Source organism: Sander vitreus, chromosome 22, assembly GCF_031162955.1.
Source record: "Sander vitreus isolate 19-12246 chromosome 22, sanVit1, whole genome shotgun sequence".
Classification (NCBI taxonomy): Eukaryota; Metazoa; Chordata; class Actinopteri; order Perciformes; family Percidae; genus Sander; species Sander vitreus.
The window spans coordinates 11,469,673-11,488,288 of NC_135876.1; the positions used below are offsets into that span (position 1 = coordinate 11,469,673).

The following is an 18,616-nucleotide window of genomic DNA, read 5'->3' on the forward strand; positions in this document are numbered from 1 at the left end:
TTGATCAAATGCTACAGAGCCATAATCATGTTTGTGCCACTGAATTCTTGAACCTTTCCATGACCCCCTGAATGCCAGCGGCCCAATCACAGAACCTAATTGAATCTGCTCGGCGGCGGCCCCCCCCCTCCGACTGATGAAAAAATAAAATTGGAGGTGAAAAATGAATACTGCAGTAGAGAGAGAGAGGGAAGGCGATGGTGGAGGGAGGGAGGTAGGGAGGGAGGAAGGGGGGAGGGGGTCGCATTGCAGTTTTATAAATACACAGATGTGCTCACAAACACACAGTCACACCTTTTTCTATCCAGATAGAGAGAGACTGGGCCCAGGTTTCTCATTACCCCCTCGGCCCATTCGGTGGATATTCCTATAAGATAATCTGATTTATTTGCAATTTTCCTTTAAGCGGCTTAGTGTTTACCTCCAAGATTAATATTTTTCTCTGTTATTAATATCAGACTGTAATTAGGAGTGATGTGTCTCGCCTTGCACAGTTCCGTGGCCGCCAGGCACCTAGCTGGATGAAACTCTTGTGATCCCGTTTCATAAGACAAAAAAAAAGAGAAGAGAGAAGGAAGTTTTAAAAGGCGGGAAGAGGCTGCAGGGCGGGGATGTAGAATTACAATTGCGGCATACTTGTCTTTGTGTCTACGGGTGTGTGTATGCGGGACCGTACGGATATGGGAGTGTGTATTTCTTAAGTTTATGTGCGCGTATGTGTGTGACAGTGTGATGGTCCCCTCTGATTGATAAGGTGTCTGTGGCGGCTCCAGATTGCTCTTGCTGATTGCTTCTGAGAGCTCCAGCTGATTTATAATCAGAGCAGGATGAAGGATTGAGCTGTGGATTGCTTATCTGTTTAGCCTCCTCACAACATAAACTTACAAATTATCATGTTGAAAACACACACACACACACACACACACACACACAAGCACATGTGAAAGAAAAAAAATGTAATAATGCGGACTGTCTTATTAAACAACCACAAACACTGTCATATCACACACACACACACACACACACACACACACACACACACACACACACACACACGCACACACACCGGCCACACAGGACATAAACAGGTTTATTCATCAGCACAGTCATATTTTCATGATTGCCCAAAAGAGTGCAATCAGTCTCGTGTGTTTACATGTCAGTATCAGATGGATATAAGTCAAGTTAAGTTGCAATTAACTTGTTTTATGCACTTAGAGTTTTGATTTGCTCCATGCTGAAGAATTACTTAGAAGATTCTGTACCAATGATCAAGGATGTGGATCTGTGTTTAGTTTTTTTCACACACTCTTCCGCTGCTTACTGGATATTTGACTGCTTTTCTCAACGCATCCCCGCATCCCTAGAATCTGCACCATGGGAAAAGTGGCTGAAACGCCTCAGACAAAATAACCTATACACACATGCTTTTATTGTGAAGAGATTCTGATTGTGTTTAAAATATTATATTTATATAGTATAACGGAAGTAGGTGTTTGTTGAAAAGAGGCTGGCATATTATGTGAGAGACTAATTCTACTTGGCAAGCCAGAGTACAAGGCAGGTTTAAATGCTGACAGGTTTAGTATGCCCTATGGCACTGTGACAGGTGTGTGTGTGTGTGTGTGTGTGTGCGCACACGTGTGTTTTCCTCTCTGTGTCTTTCTGTCTTTCTCTTCCTTCCGATTCTTACCTGATTATCTGTTACTTTCTCAGTTTGTAAATTTACAGTGACAGAATAACGAAAGAAGCACAACAACACAAAGTATAGGAGCACTTGGCAACACACACACACACACTGACGAATGGCAGCAATTAGATGGGGAAACCAAGCATGTGAGGACGGAGGAGCGCTGAGGGGCTGCAACCGCTGTATGGAACGTGTGTGTGTATATTTGGAAGTTTTTTTTCCTTCTAATACACCATCCATTTGTCTAAATATCAACACTGTCCCTTATGTCACTGGACAGTGGCTGTGATGGTGCAGTTGGTTTTGGGCTGTTAACATTTGCAATCAATGACCAAATAAAAAAGGACTGTCCCTGGATTACAACATTATCCGTTTGCAAAAATGAATTGCTCATGGAACTAAACATAACAAACATAAGGAGATGGTACAGACAGAGAAGAACAGCAATGCTTGTAATTTCTGTTTTCTCTTGCTCTGGTTCCATGTCAGCCTACTGAGCTGTTTAACCCATTGACACAGAGACCTTGAGTTTTCTCAGCTCTTCTGCTCGCTTCCCATTGGGCGAATCAACCTTCTCACTCCAGTCAGAGCAGCAGTCCCTTCACATCTTATCTCCCCTTTTAATGTGAGAATTCATCTTTTCAAGAATTTCCTCACATCAGCCTCTCCTCTCTGAATGACCTCTCCATCTACTCCAATACACTGATCTCCATCCTTACCTATTTCTGAGGATTTTCCTGCTTTTATTGACCATTTTGATGGCTTTTTACTTACATGTCGTCACAGACAAAATGTACAGGCAATATGGTCTTGTTATCATTTTCAGGCCATACGGGAAGCCTTTCTTTTATCTCCTATTTCATATTTTATATCACTATTTGCATTGATGCTAGATGAGATGGCACAGCCAAATTGCATATTTGAAAGTCACAATTCATAATATACAGTAGTCAAATAATAAAACAAAGGCAAGTCAAACCAGATTTATTTATGTAAAAATATGTAAGACACATTGTAAAAACACACCTAAGTTAATCTACATCAGCAGCTGTGTGCATAACAAACATTTGAAAACAAACTCATCTTGACTGAACACTGGTGACTTGATTCCCAGGCTTTATAGATGTGAAGAGGGCTACACTGAATCCAACTTTCCTAAAACATATCATGTGTCTGTCAGTTTATTTAATTCCAAGTATTTGTGGAGGGTGGAATGTGTGTGTGAGAGCACATTTGTGTGGGTTTGTGTTACAACAGTCTTGCCTTCATGTCAACTTTTTGCTGATTTATTCTCTCCTCTGTGGGATTGTGCAGATTTTACAAGCAGGTGTAAGCGTGCATGTGTGTAGATTTCTATTTATGACAAGTGGAGATGTGTGTTAGACACGGCCACTGATGAATTACTTCACTTCTGATTGCTTGCATCACAAATCATCCCCATATTATAACCCTTCTCATGCAAATAAGTTGTGTGTGTGTGTGTGAGCAAGCGAGAGAGGGTATGAATACGTGTCTTCAAAATAATGCAAGCTGTTATTTACATATAAACTAAAGGTACACTGAGTTTATATACTGTATGTAGCCCATTTATAGTATCTATGTGTGTGTATTATGAATGAGTAACTATGTGTGTGTGGTAACCCTGTACTACTGGCAAGCTCATTTCTCTCAGAAATCAAAGTTAAATGGGTCATCTATCATGAGAATATGTGACTGGGACACTTGTCTCTGCCACACTGAATGTGTGTGTGTGTGTGTGTGTGTGTGTGTGTGTGTGTGTGTGTGCATATGTATGTTTGTGTGTGCGCAAATATGCACACAAATGCAAGGTGTGTGGTGCAAGGGCAGCATGTGTGTGTGCTCTTCTGCAGCGTACACTATCTTACGTGTGTGCATATGTCCGCGTGTGTGTATGTGGCGGCCACTTGTCTTTGCCTGCGCTATGATTAATGGTTTACATTGGACTGTTCAGCCATGCATGTTTCTTGGTTTATCGTTTTATGCTGTCTCCAATTAAAGCTCCATAACTTGAGTGATGGCTTCACGCCAGTGTCCATCAATAGAGGCCATCAGTGGCCTCATGCATTCAGGATATGGAAGCCACACTAACTATTATCCTCTTTTGTCAGAGCCAGTGGGCAGTCTCTGTGTGTGTGTGTGTGTGTGTGCGCGCACACACAAAAGTGAAAAATATTGACTTTAACTGATCTGCCAATAAACCTTTTAAATAAATCTAATTTACTTCTTAAAATCTTATCTTAAAACAAATTAAATAAATTGTCAGCATGGTAAAACAATACCACTTTTTTATCTAATCAGTAACAATCACAAAGTAATCAATCAATTAATCGCCCTGAACAAGTGGAATCTTCTCGTCTTAATGGCAATTTCTTTTTTCCTTTTACTTGATATTAAAAGGAAAGCTGGAAATCTTTACACATGAATAATTAGTGTAATTATTTACAGTGTGTGCATGCATGGAGAATTTAGCATCTTTGTGTCACCATGTGTGTGTGCGCTTGCCTGTCTGAGCCAGGAAAGTAGTAGGTGATACATACATATGGACATGTGAGCCCGTTCATGTGTGCACAGCGCAGGCGCGCACGTGCCGCGCAATATCATTTCACGCAATATTATTTCTCATATAGCTGTAATGACATTAGGCCGATATGTTGATTATACTGTCGGCAAACAGCAGCCTGCTGATTGGGTTAGCATATTACCCTATATCACATCTCTCCATTCATCCCTGTGTTTTTTTTTTTTATTGCCCTCATTTTTCCAAATCACTTCCCACTTCCCCAGTTTCCTTGGCGAGGTTCTAGGCTATGCAAGCAGGTGATGTGGAGTAATATGATGATAGGAAGGCACAACGATGCAAGAGAGGCAAAGCTAAAACCTGAGAGCAGCTGTTGTTACATGTCTGGATGCAGGACAAAGCCTTGTGGTAGCATAGCAAAGTGTTAACTTGTGTGCAAAATATAGGGGATTGTAAATATTTGATCACACTGACAAAAACACAAATGAGCACACACAGGTTGTATGTGTGATGGTTTCTGGTCAGCATGTGTTTGGGATAAAGGATAAAGTAAAAGGTGTGCAGATTGGTAAAGGAAAAAATAGGGGGTGATTTAGTGAAGACCAGAAAAAGGAGGGGTGGGGGGAGGCAGGAGGCAGAGAGATATTTCAGAGTGGGCTTCTCAGATTGTTAGAGAGAATGAGATTTCATTTGCAGCTGGGACATTGAGTGATGACACCCATGGTGTGTGTCTGTCTGTGTGTCCGTGTCCACATGTGTGCACACGTTAATGGCTGAGTATGTATTTTCACAGAGAATACACCTGCGCACACACACATGCACACACACACAAATGTTATATATATATATATATATATATATATATATATATATATATATATATATATATATACACAAATATGTATTGTACAAACAGCAGGATTTCTTGTGCATTAGTTCTGTGTGTCAGTTCCCCCTAACTCAGTCTCTAAGTGGAAGTGGCAAAATCAAAATCACTATAAAACACTACAACAGTATAGATTCACTCTTTTTCGCCTTATCTTTGGCCAGCGTGTACACACAAACATACATATACACTCAAACATGGAAACTTCATTATTACCTAGCAGGAAACAAACAGGACATGAAACACCACAGGCAATATTTATGTTATGGTGAAACAGAGACTTTTAGTGTTGTTTGGCTCTTAAAACCACAACATGTCTAACTGTCAGGATAGGAAATTTCATAGCAAATTGCTAATGGTGTTATCGATATTTGTACCACATGTGCAGGTTATGATTTAGCCATGCACGGTGTACAGTAGGACACACAGGCAGTAAATGGAAAAAAGATAACAATAACAATAACTCACATCAGCCATCCCTAATATATAGGCTGGTACACCATGTCATGGCTATATGACACTTGGAGAAAAATGAACCGCGGTTATCTGGAAATTAAAAAAAGGGACTGATTTAATATTAAGCAGTGGCTGAAGGGGCTGGGGGAAGGGAAAGAAGGCGGACCTATGGATGGGGGAGAGGAAGCCGGAGGAAATTAATCAGTGGTATCATCTCCATGGGAGTTTAGCTAACCACCGACCTCAGCGCTTTAGTCAGCCTATGAGGGAGCTTCTGCTGTAGCCGCTGCCATAACAAACATATACATTTCCACACAAAGACACACACACACACACACACACAGAGGGAGCTCACACATCAGACTTACCTTCACCCATCATCTTCAGACACGCCCTGTGTCATCAAAAGTCCGACTCTGCTATGTTTGTGTGCGCTAGCGTGTGATTTATGTGTATAATCTGTGCATACTGTCAATCATTACAGTATGGGTATGGACAATATATGTATTATCCAATGTGTGTATGAAGAGTAAGAAAATAAAGTCATGGTCACTATCTCGGTGTGATGTTGTAAATCTTTGCCATTTTATTGCGATTTTTGTCTTCTTATGAGGATTATTCCATGCAATATTGCTCATTACTGATTTGCTAACCGTTTTAACAATAGAGGATCTTTGAGCGAAGACGATACACATGCCACAGCTTTGTCTAAAGTTAATGCCAGTGAATGAATATGAAGCCCTGACTGTGTTCCAGGCCAAGGCCAAGATGGTGTCTTTAAGGGGTGAGCTAAGCGCCTTATTTGAGAGAAGGATGGAGGAGAAAGAGGCAAAGATTAATCAACTAACTGAAGAGCTGAATGGAGTGAGACAAAAGGTAAGATCCCAAGTGTACACAAACACGCATGAAATTTAAAGATATGGTTTCATGCTACATGTCAGTTTCTTAAATGAATGTGTCCTATTGTCAGACTGGCAAAAATCATTATTGTTTTCCTTTTACCCAATAATAATATGTTGTGAATTTAGACTGCCTATTTATTTTTTCCGTCGAACACACAAGTACACCCCTGCATGTACAATACTGAAAAGCTTTGGAGCAAATTAAGAAATGTATTGCATGGTGAAGCTTTTGCTAAAATTATTGGTTGACCCCTGATATTCTGTAAGCTAATTTAAGTTTGTTATCATAGCACTTCAATCAGTTTTTATTTTACACCCTTTCAATTATACAGATTACCAATGCTGCTCGAGCTTATTGAGCTGTACCTTTTGATTCAAAGGTACACCGACCCATTGAGGCACAAGCACTGACACACGCAAACACACAAAGTACACACCACTTGATCTGCATGTCATTATGCTTCTGATCGAATGCCAAGGTTCCGCTGAAAAAAGCCATCAGAGTCAAATGGAGCGAAGATGTACACAACACCTGTAGGATTTGTGTGTGTGTGTGTGTGTGTGTGTGTGTGAGTGCGTGCGCTCACAAACACTGAGGCAGCTGTGAAATCGGCACCTGTTTAATTGAATTAGCCTTGTTAATGTATTCACACCGGCTGCCAAAAAAGCACGGCTTTAACGAGCTCGTTAGACCAATTAGTTAATTAATTGTCTGTATAGTCGCAGCTTCCCAAAGAGCTGCGTCTTCATTATCTGATGGCTGCCGCCTGTTGGATCATTGATTGAGCGCTGATAATGCATTGCTGTCACACTGCACTCATGACTGTGTGTGTGCGTCTCCTCAAATGTCACACATTACTATATGTGTGTATACACTGTGTATGTGGTTCTTCTGCAGAGACACTGGTACGTGCATGGATGCTTGTGTATATGTGTTTGTATGTCTGTGTGTGATATGCACAGAATATAGCGGCCAATATCAGTGTGCATATTGCAGTGAAAGGTTATGTGGGGGCCGTCACTCCCACAGGTAAAGACAGAGCAGTCCTCCTAGCCACTTTCTAATCTCTCTTTTATTAGAAGTTAATATCTCGCCTGCTCTTTCTCACTCCCCACTCCCACCTGCTTAGAAATGGCCCCGCTCCATCTTTTTAATTCAATTATATTAGCGCCTCTCTCTCTCTCTCTCTCTCTCTCTCTGTCTCTGTCTCTCGCTCTCTCTCTCTCTCTCTCTCTCTCTTTTTTTTCTGTCCATCTCTTCCCATCTCACCCCTCCTTCCTTTTTCCTCAAATGTTCCATTTCTATTCGTAATCCGAGATGGAGGATAGACTTTGGCCAATCAAGGATTTGCGCAAGCCATTCTCCATTTCTCCTCTCCTCCGCCTTGGTGGCAAAAACATACGATGGCTAGGAGGAGAGAATAAAGGATACAGGAGGAGAAGAAGCATTAGGCGGGGGAACAGGAGCTGAGGGGGGGACCCCAGGGGTGAAACCTTAATTGCTAAAGTAATGAGACTTGATCAGATTGAGGCTTCTCTCTCAATAGGGACTCTACTAATATGAAAGTCCAAGGCTTAAGCACTAATTTGAAATAAAATCAAAATCTGATATTCTTTCTTCAGGACTTCCAGCCAAGATCCAATACTCCCCCACTGGAGAATTAAGACTTTACACAGACCACATGGGAACTTTTAATCTGTGATAGTGGCAGATTTGGAGTCGAGAAAAGTCACCATAGTATATTAATTATCTAACAATATTACGGAGTTCTGAAAGTCAGTGGCTAAAGACCTTGGTCTAAAGGAGGGATTTTGACAGACGTGATCTTTAACTAGCTGCGTCATGGATAGATAGCAGGGACCATACGGTCAACACAATTGAGTAGTATACTAGATTTTTAAAACATTAGTATAAATGATATAAGCAAAAATAATATTTGTTGACCAGTAAGTAACTGAACTGCTTATGTTTGTTTTTTTATATTTTTGTGACTTTCATTATCTAAACATGCCAGATTGTAATTGCAAAGAGTTACAGATTATATGTTACTGCAGGCACTTTGCCATGAGAGAATCCATGTTGTCATTGTAGCAATATTCACACACTGCTGCATCAGCCATTAGCTCACTTTAGAATGCACCCACTGGCTTTACTCAGCCAACTCTAGCTACAGTACACAATTTAAAGATGGCACTGAATAATCAGTATGTATAATATATATTACAGTGTTATCCATATTTACTTCTTGGATGCACTTGTCTTTACATATAGTTGCAATCTACCATGTGTTTACCAACCTAGTTAATTAAACAATCCTGATTTAACACCTTTATTTAGATAAGAATACATGACCTTTTGCACAGCTGAGATGTCAAAACGTAGCTTAATATCGGAGGATACAAACAGATACAGATACAGCATATTTTATATATTACTCTATTAAATACTATCTCATGAGGTACTAGAGGGAAGTTGAGAGTTAAAATGTCCTCAATAGTGAAACCGAGCCACACAATGTACTGTGAAGTAACCAACTGTGTAGTTTACCTGACACATCCAATACAGACACAAACATGATTTGATGCTCAGTTCCTTTTTTGACAAAAAGTAATCAATTGATGAAAATGTCTGATTTGGGTTTACTTTTATGTGTACATGTGATTGTATACCTGTCTGACCCGTCTCGCATGGCTTTCAGTTTAGCAAAATACTGAAAACGGTTCTGTTACACTTTCATTCTTTACAGAAATAACTTCTCGACAAAGAACGGGCTGGAGAGTGCACACACAGCACAGCCACGGTGCATTGCTACATAAACCTAAAATAATCTTACCAAATTACATAGAAGTTAAATTGATAGTAGATACTCTTTCATTTCAGAGTGAAGAAAATGCACAGAGTCAAGTTATATTAAAATGTAATGTTATAGGTTGATGATGGCAACTATGGCACTATTTCCTGTATATAATGTCTATTGCATATGAAATATCGGCATGCTATTAGTACAGTAAAACAGTTACAGTAGCTGCATTTTAGGAAGATATTGCTTTAACTTGGTTTAACATTGATGGTGATAATATTTAAAATGCGTAGAAAATGTGCTCTTCTGCTCCATAATCGCTTTTCACCTGAAATTCACACCTTATTGTCTCAGTTTTGTGAAACTCATTTTATTTCCCAATAGTCACACTGAAATTGGTGGAATATCCAGATTAAAGAGTCATTTTAATTCAGTTTCTCAATGCTGGCTGCCCCATTGCTTATAATTGTTACCATCCATTAGCCATGCTGTAGATGAGTTAACTGCATTTAAGACCACCTTTAGCTCGCTGTTACAATAGGTTGGATGATATATATACTGCATAGTTTGCAGAGGAGCCAGAGGTGGGCTGTGTCTGTGCCAAGACACAAGTCCAGAATCACAGTCTGATGTTAGAGGAGAAGTAAAGAAGGATACTGTACTGTAGGTACCTACAATGTGTGTGTTTGTTTGAGTCTGTATTGCATGTGGTCACAAATCTTAAATGGCCCAGTGTGACAAAGTTGTGCATGTGCGTGTATATGGAAATGTGTTTGTGTTTGTGTTGACTGTCTGCGGAGCCTCCTTACTAATCTAATGCAGGGCTCATTTCACACAGTGCTAATGAATAGGGGCTTTGATTTGGCTAGGGGTTCTGAACCACACGCCCACACTCACATTCATGCACGGGGTGAGGAGTTCAACCACTGTCTGCTTCCTTAGAAATAATCAGTCTCTATCCCCCAATAATAACTCAGGCTCTATTTTGTGTACAGTAAGGCACAACATTTATTTTGTTGTAGTTTTCATGTATACATAAATATGCTTTATTGTGTCATAGTGAAAAATAATGTTGCTGTAGGTGATACATTTGTCGAGGTTGATGATGAGAATAAAGATGTTTCAGTTTTACATGCTACTATAAATATCACAGTCATGATTAGACTACAGTTTGATTATTTGCCAAACAAAATATCAGGGGCTAATGGAGCTCACACAAAACATGATAAAGTTGTTGTTTCCACATGGAATTATCTTTAGAACATCTGCCAACAACACTTGGACTTCCCACAGTGATCAGTTAGAACTGGTGCTCTGGAGATCTGCTGCGCACAAGATGTTGACTATTACAAGATGTTTGGCGTGAGATATATTCTTGTACTTATCCAATAGTATGTACAAGAATTTGAATAATTAGGTGGCCGGGTAAGCTCAGCTGGTAGAGCAGGCGCACACATATAGAGGTTTACTCCTCATCGCAGCGGCTGCGGGTTCGATCCTTTGCTGCATGTCATTCCCCCTCTCTCTCCCCTTTCATGTCTTCATCTGTCCTATGAAAATAAAGGCCTAAAATGACCAAAAATTAAAGAAAAAATAATTTGAATTATTACTTCTGTAGGGCGCATAGGGGTGTAACCAGCTAAAATACTTGTGACAAATAAATAAAGCGACAAATAATATAGACAACACGTCAGCATTATGTAAAATGTAGAAATTAAGCTATTAACTTTGTAGTAAGTAGCTAATAGTAATGTGAAAGGTTGCCTCTACACATACTACTACTTTTGTTTGCATGTTTGGCATCTGCATACATATATCTATCTATATATATATATATATATATATATATATATATATATATATATATATATATATATATATATATATATATATATATATGCACAGTACAGACTGGTTCATTGTCCGTGTGTGCGTGTGTGTGTGTGTGTGTGTGTTAGATGAAAGAGAGAGAGGAGCATGTGAGGCACCTCGACCAGGATGTGGTTGGTTTGCGAGCCACACAGGACTCTCTGAAGGGAACCCTGGCTATGAAGGAGAAACACACACAACAGCTGGTCCAAGACATCACACAACTCAAAGAAAGCCGGGCTTCACTGCAGAGCAAAGTAGGTAACACACTCTTTTCTCTCTCTCTCACACACACACACACACACACACACACACACACACACACACACACACACACACACACACACACACACACACACACACAGGAGGGGAGCTCTACTTAAATAGGGAACAGAATTGGGCAACCTTCTCTAAATCAAATCCAGTCAGGTACATCAGGGAATTCTCCTCATTTTTTACTTCCTTCACAGTTAATCATTCATCCTTCTTCCCCTCCTCCTTTCCCTTCCCTCTCTCGCCCTCTCTCCATATTTAATAACTCATCGCCACCATCTTAGCTCCACAGAGGGTTGCTTCATTGTACAATAAAGAACCATGTTCATGTGAATATCACTTAGCCAAGAGAAGGGAGCAAGAGTGGGGAAGGGGTTAACTGTTTTTGTTTCTTTCTTTTGTCCGTTCATTATTTTTTTCGTCATATTCTTTCTTTCTTTCATGCCTTTCTTTTCCTCTCTCATCTCCCTCGTCCAGTCTCGCCCTAGCCCCAATGAGAACCAATGGTAATGTATGGGAACATTAAAGAGTCATACGCATGATGAATGGAATGGCCTTTAGGTTTCTCTCGTTGTCCTTTTCCTCTTTCTTATAATTCTCTCTCAATGTCTCACTCCCACAGTATTTCTTTCTCTCTCCTTCTTTTACTTCCTTCTCTCGCCCCCCTCTGGGTATATCAGTGTGACTCGTGGCAGTGATGTGTTTTAGGCTTAAATTACCCATTTACTGTGTCCTTGACCAAGCCAAGTCATTCATCTGCTCCTAGTGTTTCGGTGCAGGTGCCCGGCAGCCAACTAAACCAAGTATGTTCAACATAAAACCATGTTAGTTACTTGACTTAGGCAATACTTGAAAGACTCTCTTAGATTATGACTTTATGGCCTTACTTTTATAACACTAACTCCATTTCCCTGTTACCTTAAGGACATCATTGGTGTATTGTTGGTTCATATCAGAGTCCAAATTCATTTGCACAATTGACACAAAAAGCTGATCGACACAACTAAACAGGAACTGACATACAGCATGGTGCAGACAAGATGCACAGTGATATTAGACGTTACGGTACTATTTATGCTTTTACAGCCTAAGTATTATTAGTGACTCATCAGACATTTTGAACTGTTTACATCAGCAGCCATTTGACACTGGTTTCTGTCAGCCATAGCAGTGGTGTGTGCACATGAGATTGGCAGCATTATTTCGGTGTACCTAGCGCATTAAAGAAATGTGAGGTTTTCCAAGGACCCTTGCTAATAATAGCATAATCTTTCTCTTTTCTGATGCGGAGCACAGAAAAAGGACCACGACTCTCCATGAGCCTTGTCCTAAGGTTTGAGAAAGGCTACACTTAGTGTCCTACGACTTTATGATATGTAGTCAAGCAGTTTTATTGGTCCTGAGTCAAAGCAGAAACTGTAGAGTTCCCCAGCATGGCACAAAGCCTTTATGACGTTTCTTTTCACTGCTATGGAGACAGAGCCGAGGCGATCGTCCCTAAATTATACTTTCATCTGCGTTTCGTCCTGCTTGGATCGTGTTGTAACGGTTCACCCAGTCTCATTCTCTCCTCTTCAGCTCTCGCTACAGCTGCCCGCCTGCCTATGACTGTCCCTCTCTCAGCCTTTTGGAGGGAGTTCAAACCAGAAATACTGTACTTATTCATCTCTCTCCCCTCAGTTACAAACCAGCGAGTGCATGTTGAGTGACATCAGTGAAACCCAGGATCAGACCAAAACCAGCCTGGACACGGAAAGACAGCGGAGGCAGCAGATCCAAGACCAGTTGGACCGTGCCAACAAAGAGATGGAGCATCTGCAGCAGGAGATAACACATGTGCGTCACACCACTGAAAAGAAGGTAATTGGTTTCTTCCTCAAGGTCTTCATTCAAATATTGAATTATAAATTCTTGCAAAACTTTGCCCGTCCAACTTTGCCATTGTATTGTAACACTTAGATGTTTGCATTTGACCTCCCTGTTGTTGGCGATGTATTGTTGACATTGACACATTATCAGCAGGTTCTTTCGCTAACACAAAGTGGACAATGTCAGGAAGAAAGGGTTAAACTGAAAATAAGCAATTTCTACAGGATGGAGATGAAATATAATATTCACTTTAATGTAATGCATTGTCTTTTCCCACAATGGGGCTGATAAGAAGGGTCGTACAGGTGAGGGATTCATTTAAATATTCAATTTTCAAATGTAATATTCACTGTGACAGGCATTGTCTATTTCTACCTGATGATAAGGTTTTAGATAATAGGTAATGGGATGTTCTGATATTTAGAGCCTTAATATAAAAACACACACTTTTGACGAAGACAGACTTGACATACAATTGTATTGTTCTGCTGAAATGGGATTTTTCCCCCAGCTAGGACTACAGTACAACTCAAAAATCACGTTCATATATTATATTGCTTGTTAGACCTTTTTATGCTCTGCCCTTTTCGTAATATACCATGAGCATATGTTAAAGCCCACTGGTTTGTATTTAATCTTCCATTAACCAGGTTGGAAATATACCTTTGTCTAAGCCATTGGTGATTGTCAAGGTCTTGCATTTGTACAAAAAAAGGAAAGCCGCACACGATGAGGTTCAGTCCTTTTCATTTGCAAGCCTGCTTGACTGACTGATTTTAGAATATTTTTAAGGTAAGGGTCAATATTTTGTCGGCTTTAACTGAGGCTTTGTTACAGTCAGAGTTTATAGTGTGCTCGTTTAAAAGATCACATGCTCTGTAGCTCATGTTATATCACAGCAAATGGGCTTTGGATAAAAAAACACTTTTTAATTAAATATTTTAGAGCATATTTTTTTACCTCTCATAATTCACTCTTGTGGAGTGAACACTGATTCATTTGCCACCCTGCTGGATGGAACCAAACTGTTGCATTAGTATTTCACAAGTCTGCACTGTACAAATATGTAAGATTGGTCAAATCTTTATTTGTGTGTTTTGTTGTGGATGTACTCTGTGTGCAATTAGCTATATTTTATGCCCCTGTGTGTGTGTGTGTGTGTGTGTGTGTGTGTGTGTGTGTTGGACTATCACAAGGATCTGGTTTCTGCTCCACATCTGGCCCTGCTTTATGCACTAAAACTGTTCTTTCTCTGATCTATTACGCTCTCTCTCTCACTCACTCACTCACTCACTCACTCTCACACACACACTTCATTCCTTTATTGTATGGACGAAGGTAGCAGTAGGTGTGTATTAAAAATAGAGCGTGCCTGCTACCACTTGAATATACTGTAATTGAAACCGAGAACTTTTGTGTTATTTTCCTCTGCAGCGCTAAATGTCCTAACATTAGCACAGCTGAACAAATACTGTCAACACGCTCTCCTTCATCGGAAGTGTACGCTGCTGATTCACTCTCCCTCTTACTCTCTCCCCCTCTCACTTAGGCTTCTTTGCTCAGAAGAATAGGAAAGCAGTTTGCCTTTTATGTAAATAATTAGTTGTTTTTTTTAGATCTAATTCACTGAATTGGGGAGTAGAATAGAACATGGAGTAGAGAAGAGGGAGGACAGGTCTGACTTAAAGGCACAGTTCACCCCAAGAACAAAAATGACCTGTAGTGCTATTTATTAATCTAGATTGTTTTGGTGCAAGGTGCCCATTGTTGGAGATATCAGCCGTAGAGATGTCTGCCTTCTCTCCAATAAAATGGAACTAGATGGCACTCGACTTGTGGTGCTTAATCCACCAAGAAGTAGAGTAAGCTTCCTTCTGTGCAGTGATATGGTTGGCGGTAGAGATGCACCAATTACAATTTTTAGGCCGATTCCGATCCGAGTTTGACCTGCCGATACCGATTTTAGCCGATTCCGGTTTCATTTTTTTCTAACCACTTTACAGCACACACAAATATTTATTTTCTATCTTTTCTTTAATAGAAAATGTACCATTTTTCATAGAACATAGAACATTTTTTGAATAGATAATCGATCACTATAAAATAGAACTATATAAATTACTCCTGGTGGGGGAAATTCACACACTGCAAAGTGCAATGTTATGGAAGAACCATTTCCTTCTTTTCACATCCAATATCCAACTAAAAACATGATATATTTAGCAAACTAAACTTCTGTATGTATGAAAACAGGTAAAGGAAATAAAATAATATATAAATAACAAATAAAAATAAAATGAATATAGCCTTGCAGTATAAAGATATTTCTCAAAACACACACACAGGCCTGTTTGAACGTCAACAGTAACGTTACCTGAAAACAGCGTGTAGTTCCTTTTTTAGCAAGTTTGCTTTATTTGTCATTGTGCATAAATATGAACACTACCGTTGGTGTCAACGGGCTTATCTGCTGCTAACATTAGCTACCGGCGGTAGGTTTTTAATGTTGGTTTTGAGCGCTTTGCATCCCCACTAACCTGGAAAGCGTTTTAAACAGTAACGTTAATACAGCGTGTCGGAGGAATACAGCGTCTCTTTTTTATCTTTTTTTTTTACACAGCGGCCAGCGGGGCGTCAGAGCCAGAGGGACCGTAGCGTTCGCTAACGTTAGCTTCTTGTCTCATCTGGGGTCTGATAAACAGTAAATTCATCAAAGTCAGTGTGCCCAACGCTATTTTCCAATAAACTGTAGCTGTCATATTTCACGGGACCCGCGTGAATGTGGTTTTCACGTTCCAGTTTTTCAGCCTCAGAGGGGAGAGAGAGCGGCTGACTGTTCGCCTGAGATCAGTACAGCAGACGGCTATAATTACGACTTTATGACATTTCATAAACAGCTGATTGAGTGGCAGTGCGCCACTGCTACATGCATATAGCGGAAACCCTGCATGTGCACGTGTGGTGCTGATGTTGCGCGATGTAAATCATGCGGCGCCCGAGTGAATTTGACCGGCATAAAATCGGCATATGTCAGACTGACCGGCAGGTCCCCGGTCATGGCTGATGACGTGAAAATCGGCCAATTCCGGTCACCAGCCGGTCAATCGGTGCATCTCTAGTTGGAGGGTGCAGTTCGGTAGAAAGAAAATAATTCCTACATGAAACTGCTCGCAACAAAGTAACTGGAAATTTGAGTAACCGGGTCCTGATTTGCTGTTGAGTTTTTCAAATATTTTTTTTTGCCGCTTTGAGTACCACAAGCTGAGTGCAATCTAGTTCCATTATATTGGAGAGAAGGCAGACATCTCTACGGCTGATATCTCCAACACTGAGCAACTCACACCAAAACAGATCTAGATTGATAAATAGCACTACAGGGAAGAGGGAAGAGGAAAAATATTTTTTATATATTTTGATTTTGGGGGTCAACTGTCTCTTCCTAGGGTTAATACAAATCAATGCAAATATGTTTCTGTTTTTTTTATTTTTAACTGTGTTATCATTTAACACTGATTTCGACCAATCACAACATCAACATCATCAACATGTAAAAAAGAAAATTGTTGTGCTTTTTTGCATAAAAATATTTTCGAGCCCAAAATCCTCCTTAGTCATTTTTAATCCCTTATCTTTTATTTATCTCTATCCCTTTTTACTTGTTCTCCATTTCTATTGGTAGTTCTCTCCACCACACACAGCACCGTCATGCAAATGGCCACATGTTGCTGTGGTTTTAACATGTGGTTAAAGTGTTCCAAACTCCCCCACTGAGGAGCTTGAAAGAAGTGAAGCCATTAACATGACAAGGGGCTTTGTCTCAGAGATGACCTGCTTCATTTTCTCAGAACCTGAAGTCACTTGCACGGTTCTCTGGAGGCTCCTCTGTTAAATGTTACGGTTGTAAATGCACACAGGAGGGCGAAAAGAGGGGGGTGGGGCTGAGCGAGGCAGACGGATGGATTTAGTGTGAGAAATGTGGAAAACGGGAGAGAGGTTGTAGGATGTGGGGAGGAAGGAAAGTTGAGAGAAGGGATAATGGGAGATACCTTGTGATCAAATGGGTAGCGTTTTCAGTTGGGCCGTGGCAATGACATTTGGGACAGTTATCGCCGCATTTGGCCATTGCATCTTAGTTTTGTTCGGGGGGGGTTCATCTTTTTCACATTGCCATGTGAAGGTTAAGGTTAATATCTGATGGTTCTCTCCGACCTATCACAACTTGTTTTTTTAATTTATTTTTTTATTCTGAATACACTAGTGGGAGCTGATCAGTGACTCCAATCAGCATGGCGACTATTCAAAGCAGAAGAGAAGAAAAAAAACCCACTGAAAGTATTACGCATTTTTGTTCCATTTTGCTGCAGCGTGAGAACTTGTTGTGTTACTCATTTTCAATTCTATGTATATCTTATAAGATGCAGCATGACAACACGTTCTGTGAATGTTCGATGTGTGATGTCCAATTTTTTTTTTTTTTATTGTTAACACTCCAGCACAGTGCGTCTCCAGCATCCCCACTGGGACATAACGTATATGTACTCATAGTTGTTGTATAAAGCGTGCTGGATATGATCATTTACATTGTATACTTTTTGAAATGGACAAGGGGGGCTGCGGGGGGGGGGGAGCAAACAAGACTGAAAGCAGACAGAAATAACAGTACAAGCAGTGTTGTGGAAGGTTGTTCAAGCCTTTAAGGTTGGACTTGGACAGACATTGGTCCCGCTCACAATGCTTCACAACCATCAGAATAGCTTATTTAGTTTTTCTCTCTGCCTGCTTTCTCTCTTCATCTCTCTTATTGCTCATTTCTTTTCTTGCCTTGCCATTTCTCCCTTTCATCTCCCCCCCCACCCATCACTACCCCCCCCCCCTACCCCCAACTGTTCAAATATTATTTCTCCCCCTCCTGTCGTCCTCTCCCCCTTTATTTCTCCCTCTCTTTATCTTGTCATTGCCTGTCAGTAGGGATTCTGTCTGCGCTGAGTGTTGTGTGCGTGCGTATGTGTGAACACATTGAGACTGAGATACACTTAAGAGCTCATTGATTTAAAAATACCTTCGATATTGGAGGTCCCCTCCTGCAGATTCGTTCAGAAGCTTATCAGACACGCATAGACATCCACGTAGAGATATGCATAAACCAAAGCTCCACTCCAAAGTTTCCTCTTAAACTTTGTGATTGACCTAGTTAGAGTGTCGTTTTGACAAGTTGTCTGTTTTGACACGACGACATCCTCCGGTGTTTATCAACATCCATTTTGCCTATCACACACTCACATTGGGAATTCACACACACACACACACACACACACACACACACACACCCTC

General features: G+C 40.5%; 1 protein-coding gene across 2 annotated transcripts in view; it reads left to right on the forward strand.

Moving 5' to 3' along the window:
- LOC144537376 (uncharacterized) overlaps positions 1-18,616 on the forward strand; it is a 101,674-nt gene that overhangs the window by 40,580 nt on the left and 42,478 nt on the right. For both annotated transcript variants that reach the window (XM_078281052.1, XM_078281053.1), the window contains 3 exons: positions 6,328-6,447; positions 11,233-11,400; positions 13,097-13,276. In XM_078281052.1, the coding sequence (XP_078137178.1) occupies positions 6,328-6,447; positions 11,233-11,400; positions 13,097-13,276 (468 nt within the window). The remainder of the gene's footprint in view (positions 1-6,327; positions 6,448-11,232; positions 11,401-13,096; positions 13,277-18,616) is intronic.